Source organism: Labrus bergylta, chromosome 22, assembly GCF_963930695.1.
Source record: "Labrus bergylta chromosome 22, fLabBer1.1, whole genome shotgun sequence".
In the NCBI taxonomy this organism is placed as follows: domain Eukaryota; kingdom Metazoa; phylum Chordata; class Actinopteri; order Labriformes; family Labridae; genus Labrus; species Labrus bergylta.
Window position 1 is genome coordinate 20,091,889 of NC_089216.1, and position 13,547 is coordinate 20,105,435.

The window sequence follows — 13,547 nt, forward strand, 5'->3', positions numbered from 1 at the left end:
TAGCTAATCAAATATAAAACATATTACACATTTTGGAAGTGAACTCACACACATCACATAAGGATAGTATTAATAGGATAAATAAAGGAGTCTATATTCTGCTCATATTATTTCATAAAGGTCTGCAGCTGAAATAAGCATTGCAGCTTTAAAAGACTGAGACATGAGGTGCTATTCTAAGATGAAAGAGACATATTATTTATAGAAATGGTATTTATTATATACTTGTAGGAATATACTATTTACATAGATGTGGAGTAAACGCAGGATTTAATGTTATCAAATGTGTAAGGAGCATAAATCTGGATCATATTATAAAGATATAAGAAAAACTGAAGTAGCAGGGCGTAGAAGGAGAGCAGCAGGGGTTATAACTGGACACACTTTGATTCTAATAAAACAGAAAACTTCACTTTACGTAGACTTTCTCACTGCAGAGTAGACCGTCTCCTCCTCTGGGCTCCTCAGTCTCCGGCTCTTGTTGTGCCCCTTTTTGAGGTCCAGAGCAACGTACTGCAAAGTATCCAAGTCTGGATTCTGCAGGATACAAAGTGCACATTAAAAAAGAAGGAAAGATGAATTATTAGAGGTTAAACTTATTTAAATATGTGCTGTGTCTTCCTACCTGATTGTCAGCGGTGAAGTCTTGGACAGTGGACTGGTGCTGCAGCCCTACATTTATAGAAAAAGATCATTGTAGTTTTTATTCAAATAAAACAATTAGCAGCCGTTTATCTTGAGAAATTAGTAATGATAGAAATATTTCACAGAGATCTTAAAGTATATCTGGAAAGAAAAATGCATTCAGCCTCTCAATAATCTCTCATAAAACTGTATTAACTTTGCACTTTATTGAACTTACTACTTTACTTAAGTCACTGTGAGGTCTATCCACCTTCTATCAGAACTTTTAACCCCTTACACCCCGACATGATCTGTCAGGTCTGGGCTCAGCGGAAACTCAGAGGTGAACGTACCTTCTCTGGTGGAATTGATTTCCTCCCCTCATCAGAGGCGCTAACTCATTACATTTTTATTCCCATGGTTTATTATTATTGATGACGTTTTTTTGTTTTTTTTTTCTACTCTCTAGCACTTTGAGATTTGCTAAAATGTAAAGTGCATTACAAATAAAATGTATTATAAAAAATATATTATTTCTTTATTTCTCAAATATAAAAAAAAGAATAGCTGTTATCAAAACAAATAAAGAAAAGTCAACGTCCTTCATTCGCTCTTACATGCCCGAAAAGGAGTAAGAAGAAGTTATGACTCATTTAATCCTATCCCCTAAGTCAATTTAATTGTTATTAATTTTACAATAGAAAAGCTCATTTGCAAAAGCAGATAACTCAGTTTAAGAAAACATCATAACACTTTCAGGTAATATGACTTAGACTGACATTGTGTGTCTTTAACCGAGTAGAAGACAGTTTGAGTTTTTGCACCAGAACAGATTTTGGATTTAAAAAAAAAGCTCTATTCAAAGTGCTAATCTATACTGTAAGGGCACTGTTTTCCAGAATGGCATTTATTTGTTTTTACAAATGAACTCTTGCTTGTATAGCATAATCTAATTATTTACATAATGAATATTCCTGTCACCTGTCGTTTTGACGTCTTGTCTGTAAAACACTTTGGTCAGCTGAGGTGGTTTTAAAGGAGCCTACTAGTTGACATCCCTTACATTTAATCATGTCGTGCTTCAATGATGCTTTTTTATTTTTTTCATTAATTAATTTGTTTCTTGTTTACATACCTATTGTGATAAAGCTTATAATTAGAGTTGGTGCATGTATGGACCAGCTCCTAGTTATGCTGCTATAGGTCTATTTTAATAGTAAATCTATTCCATTCAGTGACCAAACAATTACATAGAAATATAACATCTGAAATGAATCTTGAATGAAAAGAGACCAGAATTCTGGTCTAGAATCTGTCCCTCTTTCACAACACATTCATTAAGAAAACACATCATTCAAAACCAATTTTTAATTTAAATTAAAATAAATTGACAGGGGGCATACAGCCAATGACGGCCCACGAGTAAGTCCTCAGTAACAAATCACTTTATACCATTCAAAGCAGATCACAAACGTCAACACAAAACAGAACAACAAACCTAATCAACACAGTTCATCAGATATCTTAAACAAACTGGCTTTAATTTTTCTTTTAAATATCATGTTTGATTGATAAAGATTTCCTCAGACAAAAAGAGGGGACAAGCCTCAGTTTGGAGGTAAAAAGAGACGGCAGTGAAGGTTTAGACTGCCGCTGCCCCTTGAGCTCCTATCCTGCTCTGTTGTTGCATAATATATCAACGAGTACGATCTTTTACCTGCTTTTTGTAAAGTCTTGAGATTACATTTGTTACAAATTCGGGCTATAGATTGATTGATGTGCTGTCCTGTACAGTTGCCAACGTCATTTCTCTTGCATGTTTTTGTGCAAGTCAAATTTCCCTAGGAGGTGTAAATGTTTTATTCATTCATCATAATTTTCTATGACCTTTACTATTCACCTTGATTATAAAGAGGTAGAGAATTGTCAAAGACATATCTCACATGTAATAAGCAGCTAATGTGATAACTAAGAATTGTTTTTGTAAGATTGTAAGTTACTCTTTCTTCTCATACAGAACTGGAAAATATTTTTTTCCACTGATAAATAAAAGTTCATTTTACCTCCAGAGTAAAGAAGTTTCCTCCAGAACATTTTGCACAGGATACAGAGGAGGATTATGTTCAAGATTACAGACACAAGTAGAGCTGCAGCCACGCAATACATCAAGGCGGTGGAGAGGTCATCGTCTTTCCCTGTGAAAATATTCAAAATAATGAACCCTGTGAGGAAAATGTTTTATAGATATTTTATAAAAGTCTGGCACTCACTTTCAACGTCCAGTCTGGTTCCATCCCCGAACAAAATATCTCCACAGTGAGCCACGGCACAGTAGTACGTCCCGGCCTCGGACGTGCCGACGTTCCTTTTGGATAAGCTGTACACACATCTGTGTTCAGGAGGCTCATCCCCGGGGTCCCGACCACACCGACTGCTGCTGTGTGGGTTGATGTACATGATTCCCAGCGGGGAGTTTTTTGAGTCCTTCTTGAACCAGTACACATTGTGCTCTCCATCACAGGTCCCGGTGCGCACCGCACAGCTCAGGTTCACAGAGCCTCCTGGCTTCACTGAGTCGGACGCCGGCTGCAGAATGTAAGACTTGTGACCAGACTCTTGAAATGAAATTTTTAAAAAAAAAAAAAGCATAGAATGGGTCATGACATGGAAAATCAAACACAATAATTCATGGAAAAGATGTTCAAAACTTTTTAGAACATGAGTGAAAGTACCTTTTAGTACCAAAAATATTCCTTTATAGAATTCAGTGGTTGCTATGACGGTGCGTCCGCAGTAATACATCGCTGAATCTGAGTCCTGCACGTGAAAGATGAGCAGATTGTAGAACTCGGCCCCAGTTTGAACCGAAAGGCGCTTGTCGTTTCGGAACTGGTTGTGGAAGCTGTTCTTGGAACTTTTGAAGAAGGAGGATATTATTTGAGGTTCCTCTCCTGCGACCTGCTTGTACCAGCTCAAATATGAGGCGCTGGGGTCAAAGGAGCACCTTAAGGTCACATTCTGTCCAGGGTGAGCGTAGAGCAGAGTACAAGCTGAAAAAACAGAGGGAACAAAAAAAATGTAAATACCAATTGACACATTTAAAAGTTCCAGAAAACTCATAAAGTACACTACATGTAATCCTTTTTCTGCATGAAGAAACAAACTTGAGACGTACCTGCTCTGTGAAGAAGAACAAACAGCATGTACAACTTGAGCATCCTCCACTCTTGGTTGTTCACACTCTTCCAGAAGAAATGAGGTCAAAGACTGAAGTTACATCTGCAGCGGAAAACTGTCAGTAACTGACCCAGTGGGTGCAAATAGGTGGGTGTCAATGCTCACACTAGAGGAAGTGAGATGCCCTGATTTGCTACTTTATGCTGAGATAGTGTATTCAACACAACAAGACTCTTGGATCATTTAATTTGTTTTCTTATAGATTTGTTGGTGACTCATGGTGAAACTATTTTTTGCTTGTAGTAGGGCCAGACCGATATGTGATTTTTGAGGCCGATACCGTCATCGATATGGAGGAGGGAAAAACAAAAAATCAGATCGATATGTTCGCCGTTATCTTTCTCAGATCTATGTTCGATCTGTAGAGTTAAATAAACACATTTATAGTGTTCATTCCTCAAGGGAAGTTATTAAACACTTGTGGAAAAGAGTTATAATGAAGACAAGATCATCACTCGACTGGAAATTAACTGCACATGTACGTGGATCACCGCTTAACACTCTGAGTGATGATGCTTGTTGTAATGCATATAGCACCCTCTGCTGGTGAAAGAGAACTGCTAGTCTAATACAATGAAAGCTATTTGACTAATATCGGTGCATATCTGCGATAAAATTAGTCGAAACCGTTAGTCACTGGATATGCTAATATCAGCAGATATTATCAGCTGGCTGATTAATCGGTCGGGCTCTCGTTTGTAGTACAGGTCACCTTTTTTTTGTGTCGGTAAAAGTATTTTTCTGAGTGGCTCAGATGGTAGAGCCGGTCATCTTTCAATGAGAAAAGAAGGTCGGGGGTTTGATTTTAAACCGGTTATGGAAGCTGTTCTGAGCACTTCTGAAGACGGAGGATATGACTCGAGGTTGCTCTCCTGCGACCTGCTTGTACCTGCTCAAATATGCAGCAATGAGGTCAGAGGAACACGGTAAGGCCACATTTAGTGTTTGAGTGAGTGTAGAGCAGAGCCACTGCTCCTGCAGCCACATGTGTGATGTGTCATCGGGTAAGACACTTAACCCCAAGTTGCTTCCGCTGCTTGGTCGGTGGTGTTTTTATGCGTTTATGAATTGATCAGTTTATTACTGATGGACACTTTACAAAGCAGCCTCCACAATCAGTGTGTGAATGTGTAGGTGTGACCTGCACAGTAAAAGTGCTTTGAGTAGTCAGAAGATAGAAAACAATGATGGGTAAAATATACAATTTTTAATTTGTATTTGTTTTTTTGGAAGGCATCCCGACCCCCACTTTGGGAATCTACTGGATCTTAATCACTTACTTCACTAGTTTCTGAATCCGACTCATTTGACTTTTACTGTCATCTCCAGAAATAACTGCCAGTTCATCTCTGAACTGCCCTAGTTCAGGGATGGAGGAGGAGGAAATGTATTGAAAAATATTTTGAGATTTTTTATAAATTAAATATTTGTAATACGTATTTTCCCCAAATTGTATTAAAACCTATGTATGATGAGCAACGTAAAGGTTGATATCATGACACAAATATTAATGAAACGGGGCACTTTGAACTATCTTCTCAGCAGGGAGTATCATCAAAAAGACGAGTGGCCGCGCGCCACGAGCTGCTCCTGCATTACGCTAATCAGCAAACAGACTGAACACCTCAGAGAGGTGACACAGAATACAGGTTTTCAAGAGAGATCGAAGGAACTCACAAGTTGCCAGAATTTCATCAAAGCTACGGGACTTAACGTAACAGGCACACCGCTGCACTGCGCGCGCATCATGACGGTCTTCAGTTCTGTCCACACTTCTTACCAGTTTCTCCTGTCTTGACTGATATAAAACTAAAGTTTGGCTGATAATAACAAAGCTTCCTATGGAGTGAGCCACAAAGAGCAGCTCGTGCAAATAAAAAACAATCCTCTCCGCCATGCGTAATGGCCCAGACCGTCTCCACACATCCACACTAAGTGTAGGTTGCGGACACCGGCGTTGAGCCTGATGCATCTCCCGACTAGTTTTACCTCTTATTGTAAAAACAGTAAATTAAAATGAATATTAACTGATTTTAATTACAGATAGTTCATTTTTAGGTCACCCAGAGGTGAACGTGTTGTATTGATCACCTAAAAGTTTCAGCGTGACATCACTTCTAAATGCAGTAGACTGCTGTTACGCCTTTATCACCAGCTTTCACCAGACTGTAAAAATATAACTATTACTGAACATTTTATTCTTATCCAAAAACGATATCACGCACAGGCTGCCAGATCATACAGAGGTCCGCTGGTTTAACCGCGGAGCAGAGCTAAAATACTTTCTCGAATTGCGCACGGAGATTGCACAGATTCATGGCACATAAAAAGTCAGTGACAGAGTTAGATCACGATAGTGCGGACACGGAGAAGAACGGACAGCCAGACTCATATGAAATGTCGTTTAACTGAGTCTACTTAGTTGAAAAACGTACACTCCACACGGAGCAGATCAGACTGCTGTGCTGAAGGATCAATTCAAGTCTGTTGGTTTGGAAACATGTTATCATTTTATAATGCCTTACACTAAAATACCCAAAGATGACTTCGGTCTTGTATCAAAGACACTCTGTTTGTTTGTGATAACTTATTCATGTGAGCAGGTTTTATCTGTAATGAACCTTAACGAGTGCAAACTGTGCTGTGGCCTGACATACAGATCTAAAGTCTCTCTCTCTGTCTCTCTCTCTCTCTCTGTAATGCACTGATCCCAGGGCAGGTAGAATAACCTGAGTCAAAGTTTGTATAACCTTGAACAGCAATATTAAAACATAATATAATAATCTCAAACAAAACATAATTATTGATGTTTTCTTCTGTTATGTGGTACATTTAAATATTTCCACGTGCCAACATGCAGTTTGCAATGACAGTTGACCCCTCTGCTTAATGTACATTTACATTTTATGCGTTAACATGCAGTTTTCTATACAAGTACCTTTTTTTGTCTTTTTTTCTAATCATACATTAGCCTATGTATCCATGTGTTGAGTTATAGTGATGTCTGCAAAATTAGTCCAGCCCACTTGAGGTCTCATTTGAACAAATCCGGCCCCCGACCCAATAGAACTTTGACACCCCTGCTCTAGTTATTCAAAGTACAGAAAAAAATAAATAATGAAATATCACTGAAAAAGGGTTTTCGATTATTGTTTTATTTATTAATAGGAAAAAAATATTTTATTATCCGTTTTTATTAAGTTTGACATTTGTGTAATGTTTACATTTGATTCAATATCCTTTCAATTGAACGATATTAAAGGGGACATATTATGAAAAAATCCACTGTAATTTTTTTTTAACATATATTTGGGTAACCTGAGTGTCTACTGGCCCACAAAATGTGAAATAAACCCATCCAGTCCTTTGTGGTCTGCATGAGTCTTACAACACAGAAAAATGCTCCGTTTCAAATGTGCTCTCCTTGTGATGTCACAAGTTGGATCCTGGTAAAATAATCCCCTCCCCTGATATCTTCACCCATGGACTCCACCCCCAGCCTAGAGCTAAACTTTTGTGCAGGTCCGCCATTTTTTTTTTCACTACAGAGGAGTGATGTCTACGGGAAAAACTCAGGAGGGGGTCATTGCATTTAAAGAGACACACACACCAAAACAGAGCGTTCAGAGAGAGCTGGTTTATACAGGGTCACAAACCTCCTCTGGTGCTTGATTCATGTTATATTTTGACCAAAGCACAGCACAGATATTCCATTTAGACCACAGGGGGACTGTTTGAAAATGTAAGGGGATAATATGAACTCTTTAAAAATGACTGAATAAATGAAACCTTTATTGCCCCTAGGGTGAATTTGCCTTGCACATTAAACACAATACAAACAAACATATACAGGACAGCACATAAAAACACCTTAAAGCATCACAGGATTAAATGAGGGATTTCAGTAGCAAGTTAAATGAAGTGCGGAGTACATACTGTATAATAAGAGCTTGAAGTCAAGAGTTCATAGTCCGACCACAAGGGGGTGCAGCTGAATTGAATATCATGAGATCAGCTTCATTAACTGAGCACATTTTGTCTTATCATTTTAACTTTTGTCTTCTTGTGACATACGTATTACACAAGGTTTTACAAGACTATTTTCAGGTTTAAGGCCCGATGTGACATATGTCCCAACGATAATTTTGTGATTTGTTTTTTGTCAATTTATTCAAGAAATGTGGTCAGAACAGGTTCAATGTATTATAGGACCTGTTATTTAAGCATTAAAATGGTTAAATGGCTTGAATCTTACCTTTAGTAACAAATACAAGCTTTTAAAATGTACTAGTTTTGTCCCATGTGTTGACCTAACACACAGCCATCTTGGAAATGGGATGTTCAGCATGTGTCACTCAGGGACTTCATTCAATAAACTAAAGGATAAAGCTGTGTAAGGAACTTTATTTAGTTTATTTAGAAATTTAAATAGTCTGGGACACCTGTGTCACCGTGGGTTCATATGGGTTAAGTCATCTTTGTACCTTGGAGGACCATATCAGTAGAAAGGTTATTTATGCACGGCCTGCTCAGGGCTGATATGTGTTTGGCTCAGCTAAGCACAAGCAAAGACCATTTAGTATATATATTAGTAAATAGTATTGTGAGTTAAAACTTTATCCAAACTTGGGTCCAAATTGATTAAAATTAAGAAGAAAAACAACTCACTAGAAACAGTTTAATCAGGATATAAAATGACAGAGTCTCAGTGAAGTACAACAGCTAACACAGGTGGAATTATGTTTCATGTATGTGCAATGGTGCCCTAAGGAAGTGGGTATACTCTTAATTTTCCCCCAAATGATGGCACATCCAGCAGAGGATAGACAGCCACTGTTACAAACAGTGTCATGTAAGAATACTCCTAAATACTTAGTTTGTGTGTACTAGTTTACTACAATTAGAGACGGAGTATGGAGAGTCATCCCTTCACCATCAGGGGAAAAAAGTAGAAGACTATTACTTATTGTAAATCAATCAATGGTGTAAATCAGAGGAGATTTAGAAGTTGGTGTACCCTATGGAGACTGAAAAATAAGTGGGTATACTATGTATACCCTACACTACACCACTGTATATGTGTAAATACATTTAAAAAGACTGTTTTCCCCCTGCTTAGACTCTAAACAGGTACAGGAAGTAGACCCAAGATGATCTGGGGCAGTTTGTTGATGGAAACATTGTTCTTGAGCATTCCACTATACTGTACATTGTCACCACTGCTTATACATTGCTAGTGGATATTTTCTTATAATAATTTACTTGCAAACACATTCTCCCAACTTGTTGAAATGAAAACTTTTTAAACCATTATTGCTAATTGAAATTTGTCTTTGGAGATAAAACACTGATACAATGTGGACGTAGAGAAGGATGCAAATCACTGATTCACGCTGCCTGCCTGAGCAGCGTGTGCTAGCCGAGCATGTTAAAGGTTTGGACGATTAGTACTGCTCAATGCAAGTTGTGTTGTTCAGGCCTTTGATTCAAGCTGCTCCAGTTGCTTAATCATAAGAGGGAGAGATACACTGTGCTATTGGTTGGATGAGACCAGCTGATGAGACAGCTGATTTCCCAATGACAGCCCCAGATGATGGCAGCAGCAGTTGTGAGTGAGTGAGCAAGAAAAGGGATGTGTGAGACATCTTCAACGACTTGCTGTCAAAAGCTTAAGATTCCGAGAACAGAGACTTGGGGAACTCCTGTTGTCGTTTTTTCTCACCCAGATGTGTTAACCAATCATCACAAAGAAGGCTGTTGTCTTTGAAAAGTGTCTGAAACACAGATCCTAGTAAAAAAAAATGGAGGATTAACAGAAACACAGGAGGGCCCCAACGTACTGGTAACTGTAGCCATGCATGTCACAGAATGTGTATTGCCTCTGATGACGCAAAATTACGATTTTTGCGTCATCGGAGGCTCCTTTTCAGACAAGAAATACGGAGCTTTCCTGTCTCAGGGGATAATGGGGCGGGATGCACAACCATTCAAAAATACTACCAAGTTTCTGGTGATACTAAGCTTAATGCGAATGTGTGAAGTATCCCTTTAAAGTGATGGTGTGATTGCATGTAGCCCTATGTGTATGCACTTACTATCACACCAGTGTTAGACACATAGATGTATGTATGTAGGCATTACTAAAAAATAGATTGATAATTTATTTAAAAGCCAAGTCTCCCCCTTATTTATAATATATCAACTTTTTCTATGTTTTTTGTCATGTATTTGTTTGAATTGGACTCTCAACATCACTGAATCGAGCCCTCAATGGTTTCTTGATTTTAAATCAACTTTGAATGAATGAACGATAAATTTAAAGTGTTGTATTTGCTAAAGACTATCACATAAACTCATTGTCTTAAGGGACAATATTGGCATTAAGGCTGATGACTAACTGTGAGTTCTACCTTTATATATAACAGAAGGATAAATGTTAGTATCTGTCACTGTGTTGAAGCATGCCCACACATATTACACCCTCATGTTCACACACGCCCAAACTGCTACTGCAACAGCAGTCAGGGTATGTTGAACGTAAAGCAGAAGTGAGTGTATGACACTTTATGACCTTTGCTTGCTCATCATATGTGCATTACTTACTCTGCATTTACTCCTGTGTAGCGATTCCATGGTGGTCACATTCGTAGTCTTCATTATTATCTTCACTATTATTATTTATGTCATTTTCTAAATCCCTTTTTGCCCCCAGTATTCTTCTATTTTTTTCACAACTTGTTTGCTTTATGTAATTGTTCTCTTCTTGTGAACAGCTGTAACCAGTGAATTTCACACCACAGGGAATCAATAAAGCTAATCTAATCTTTTATGGGTCTTTACCTCCAATCTAAACATACAATAACCAGAAATGTTTTGCTCCTAAATTTGCATTGTGTCCACAAATGATGAGACTGCTCGGCAACATTTGAGAAACCAGGTGTGTTAGACACACAAATGACCAGCAGGTGTCAGTATAAACCTATACTACACACAGACATGATGGATTGGAACATAGACTGTAACTTTATACCCTGCAGTGATACAAAAAAAAAAGGGTCAAACACAGAGTTAGACTTCTCAGCATTTCTACAAACAGCAGCATGTGATGTGAAACACTGTTTGGATTATATCATTTAATTTTTCAACAATCTCAACAGAGTTTTGACTGAACATGAGTCCAGTTCTGCTAAATGTTGCTTGGTGCTGCTCTTGGTGGATCAATGTCTGGTCTTGGTAAACTTAATAATAAATAGTAGAGTCTACACCTGCTCTTTTCGTTATGTATCTTGAGATAACATTTCTAATGATAATAAATTGGTGCTATACAAATAAAGTTTGAGTGATTGAAGATGATATAAGACCTGACTTGTTACTCCGTGAGGTAACTTCTGTTTTGCTTCATTTCATTTTTTCAAGTATTTTTCTTCCCCTTCACTGTACTACCCATGTTTTAATAACACCATAAACATGTACTCCAGGTTTAAATCTAATAGATAAAAATAAATAGTTACATACTACTCACTACACACAGATGTCTGTTAAGTAGTAGTTAATTCGCCTCATTATGTTCTCTTTTATAATTGCCCCCTGAAGTCGGAATTCTGCCTTGAAAACTTGTGGAACCTTCAGAAGCCCAAGTTGAAATCCAACATGGCTGCTATGTGCATCAACAGTAACGTCTAAGCTGTAACTATAGTGTTTATTAAAAACATTGTTCTCTTTTTGTTTAATAAATCAATCACACTGATTTTGTCATGCAAGTTCTATCTGTGGACATGTTGTTGTGTTATTTCTGTGCACAGAGTATCATGTAGTGTGTTGTTATCACCTGGTGTCAGCTAACAAAACAAAGGTACTCCTAGAGGCGTCCATGTTGCTTGTCTGACTTGTTGCACACTCACAACAAGAACGCGCTCAACTCCGCTGTGACGTCATTACCAGCTCCGACATCCGATTTCCGAGGTAAATGGAACGCACCATCACTCCCATGATTTTGATTGAGAGCCCCCTGGTGGTGGAATGTACAAACTGTGCATTCAATGTCAAAATATACTGTGCATTATACAGTATAATTGACATGTTTCCACGGCAACGATAAACATTTTGTGTCTGTAATGGCGGCTTATCATGGCGGCTGCCGTGACAAGACACTATAAAATTACGGCTTTCCCCGGCTATGATAACTGTTGGAAATATTTGAGGGAATGTACATTTTTAACAAAGAAAAATATAACATAGGTTTAGTCCATTTTTTATTAATTAAAATATTTGAATGTAAAAATTGTTGTAAAATTCTACATATTGTACCTTTAAGAGAGAAAAGTACATATTTTACTGTTATTATTATGTGCTGTCCGTTCTTTACCTGTTGTTTTAGTATCCTCGCTTCAGTGAGTATGTATGCTGTTGACGGTAAATGGTCATCAACACTTTTCTGAAGACAAGCAGCAAAAACTTGTAAAATGTAAAAGGTCGTTGTTTTTTTTTCCAATAAGAATTTTATGGAAAACTACAAAAAACAAACCAAAACAGACAATAAAATTAAAACCAGAAAAGGCAGATAAAGTAGGACATAAAATACCCCATTTCCTCATCATGCTCACTTCAAAGTTTTATTAACCAGCCAGAGTCCATTACATTTAAATCCAGCCTCAGCTTGAATGGGAATGTCCAGTGCCAAAGGTCGTTTTGAGGATTTTGTACTTCTGAAGAAATCACAAGACTAGAGCAAAATAAAGTCAAATCATTGCACATAAAGCTCTATAAATGACAGCACTTGTCTCCTCATACACTTTCTATTCAGAGGCCAACACACCAAACAGGCCTTATTTAAACTAGAAGACTGGTCTATAAGAAGTCTTGTCAGAAGAGGTTGTTTTGACACCTATAGTTGCAGTGTGTTCAAGTTCCCTTGAGGTTTTTTGACTTCCTATTATTGTTGTTAAATGCTCATGAGAATAACACTGGGTTCTGTCTGATTCAGTGACATGAACAAGATCTAAACAGAGACACACAATAAGGTAAGGGATTTAACTTAACAACGAGTGGGGTCTGCATGTTTGCATAAGGGCTTCAGTAAAAGTTATTTTAAGCAAGATTCAGTTTCACACATTTTCTTGAAGGGAGACAGATAAATACACAAGTTTCATGTTAACTCTTTGAACATCTGTTGTGGATTTACTTTAGATTCATCTTTATCCTGCAAAAGGATGATTTGCAGATTTTATTCCAGATTGGTATTTTGTCCATTTCTTTCTGCTTCTACTTTTGTAGATCAGTAGCTATAAATTCTATTATAGTAGCTATAATACACATACTCTTAGAGCTTGTGTAAAGTTCTTGTACTTGTGAGCATGAAGTCGTCAAAAATGATGTCATTTGTCAATTCATCTATTACCTGAGCCTTAGGCTTATTCCTACATGATTGATTATACTAACAATCAGAGATATTAAAGTACAAAATGGCATTATCTGGTACATTATAAGATCTGACAGACTGAACCCTTGTACTAAAAGAGGAAGTGAGAAATGTTAAAGATAAGATCTCTGGTGCTACAAAGACTGCACATACACACAAAAAAAGTTTAATTTGATGCAAGATAATGGCTTTGACACAGACACAAATGCTGTTATTAAACAAGTTAAATGCAATAAAACCCAGTTATCCTTTACGTTTGCAAAGATGG

At 37.6% G+C, this 13,547-nt stretch overlaps 1 protein-coding gene across 1 annotated transcript; it reads right to left on the reverse strand.

The window, feature by feature from the left end:
• LOC109992838 (uncharacterized) lies at positions 1-3,903 on the reverse strand. Its single transcript, XM_020645608.3, has 6 exons — positions 3,800-3,903; positions 3,357-3,674; positions 2,895-3,239; positions 2,688-2,819; positions 626-672; positions 1-537 (listed from the first exon to the last, which is right to left on the reverse strand). Exons 1-6 carry the CDS (start codon positions 3,840-3,842, stop codon positions 415-417), a joined length of 1,008 nt encoding a protein of 335 aa, XP_020501264.2. The 5' UTR covers positions 3,843-3,903; the 3' UTR covers positions 1-414.
• Positions 3,904-13,547: the final 9,644 nt, after the last annotated feature.

Coding starts and splice junctions, on each gene's coding strand:
- LOC109992838 (XM_020645608.3), bottom strand. CDS start 3,842: ATGCTCAAGTTGTACATGCTGTTTGTTCTTCTTCACAGAGCAG. Junction 3,240..3,356: donor AATATTTTTGGTACTAAAAG/GTACTTTCACTC, acceptor TTTCATTTCAAG/AGTCTGGTCACAAGTCTTAC. Junction 2,820..2,894: donor AACCAGACTGGACGTTGAAA/GTGAGTGCCAGA, acceptor ATATTTTCACAG/GGAAAGACGATGACCTCTCC.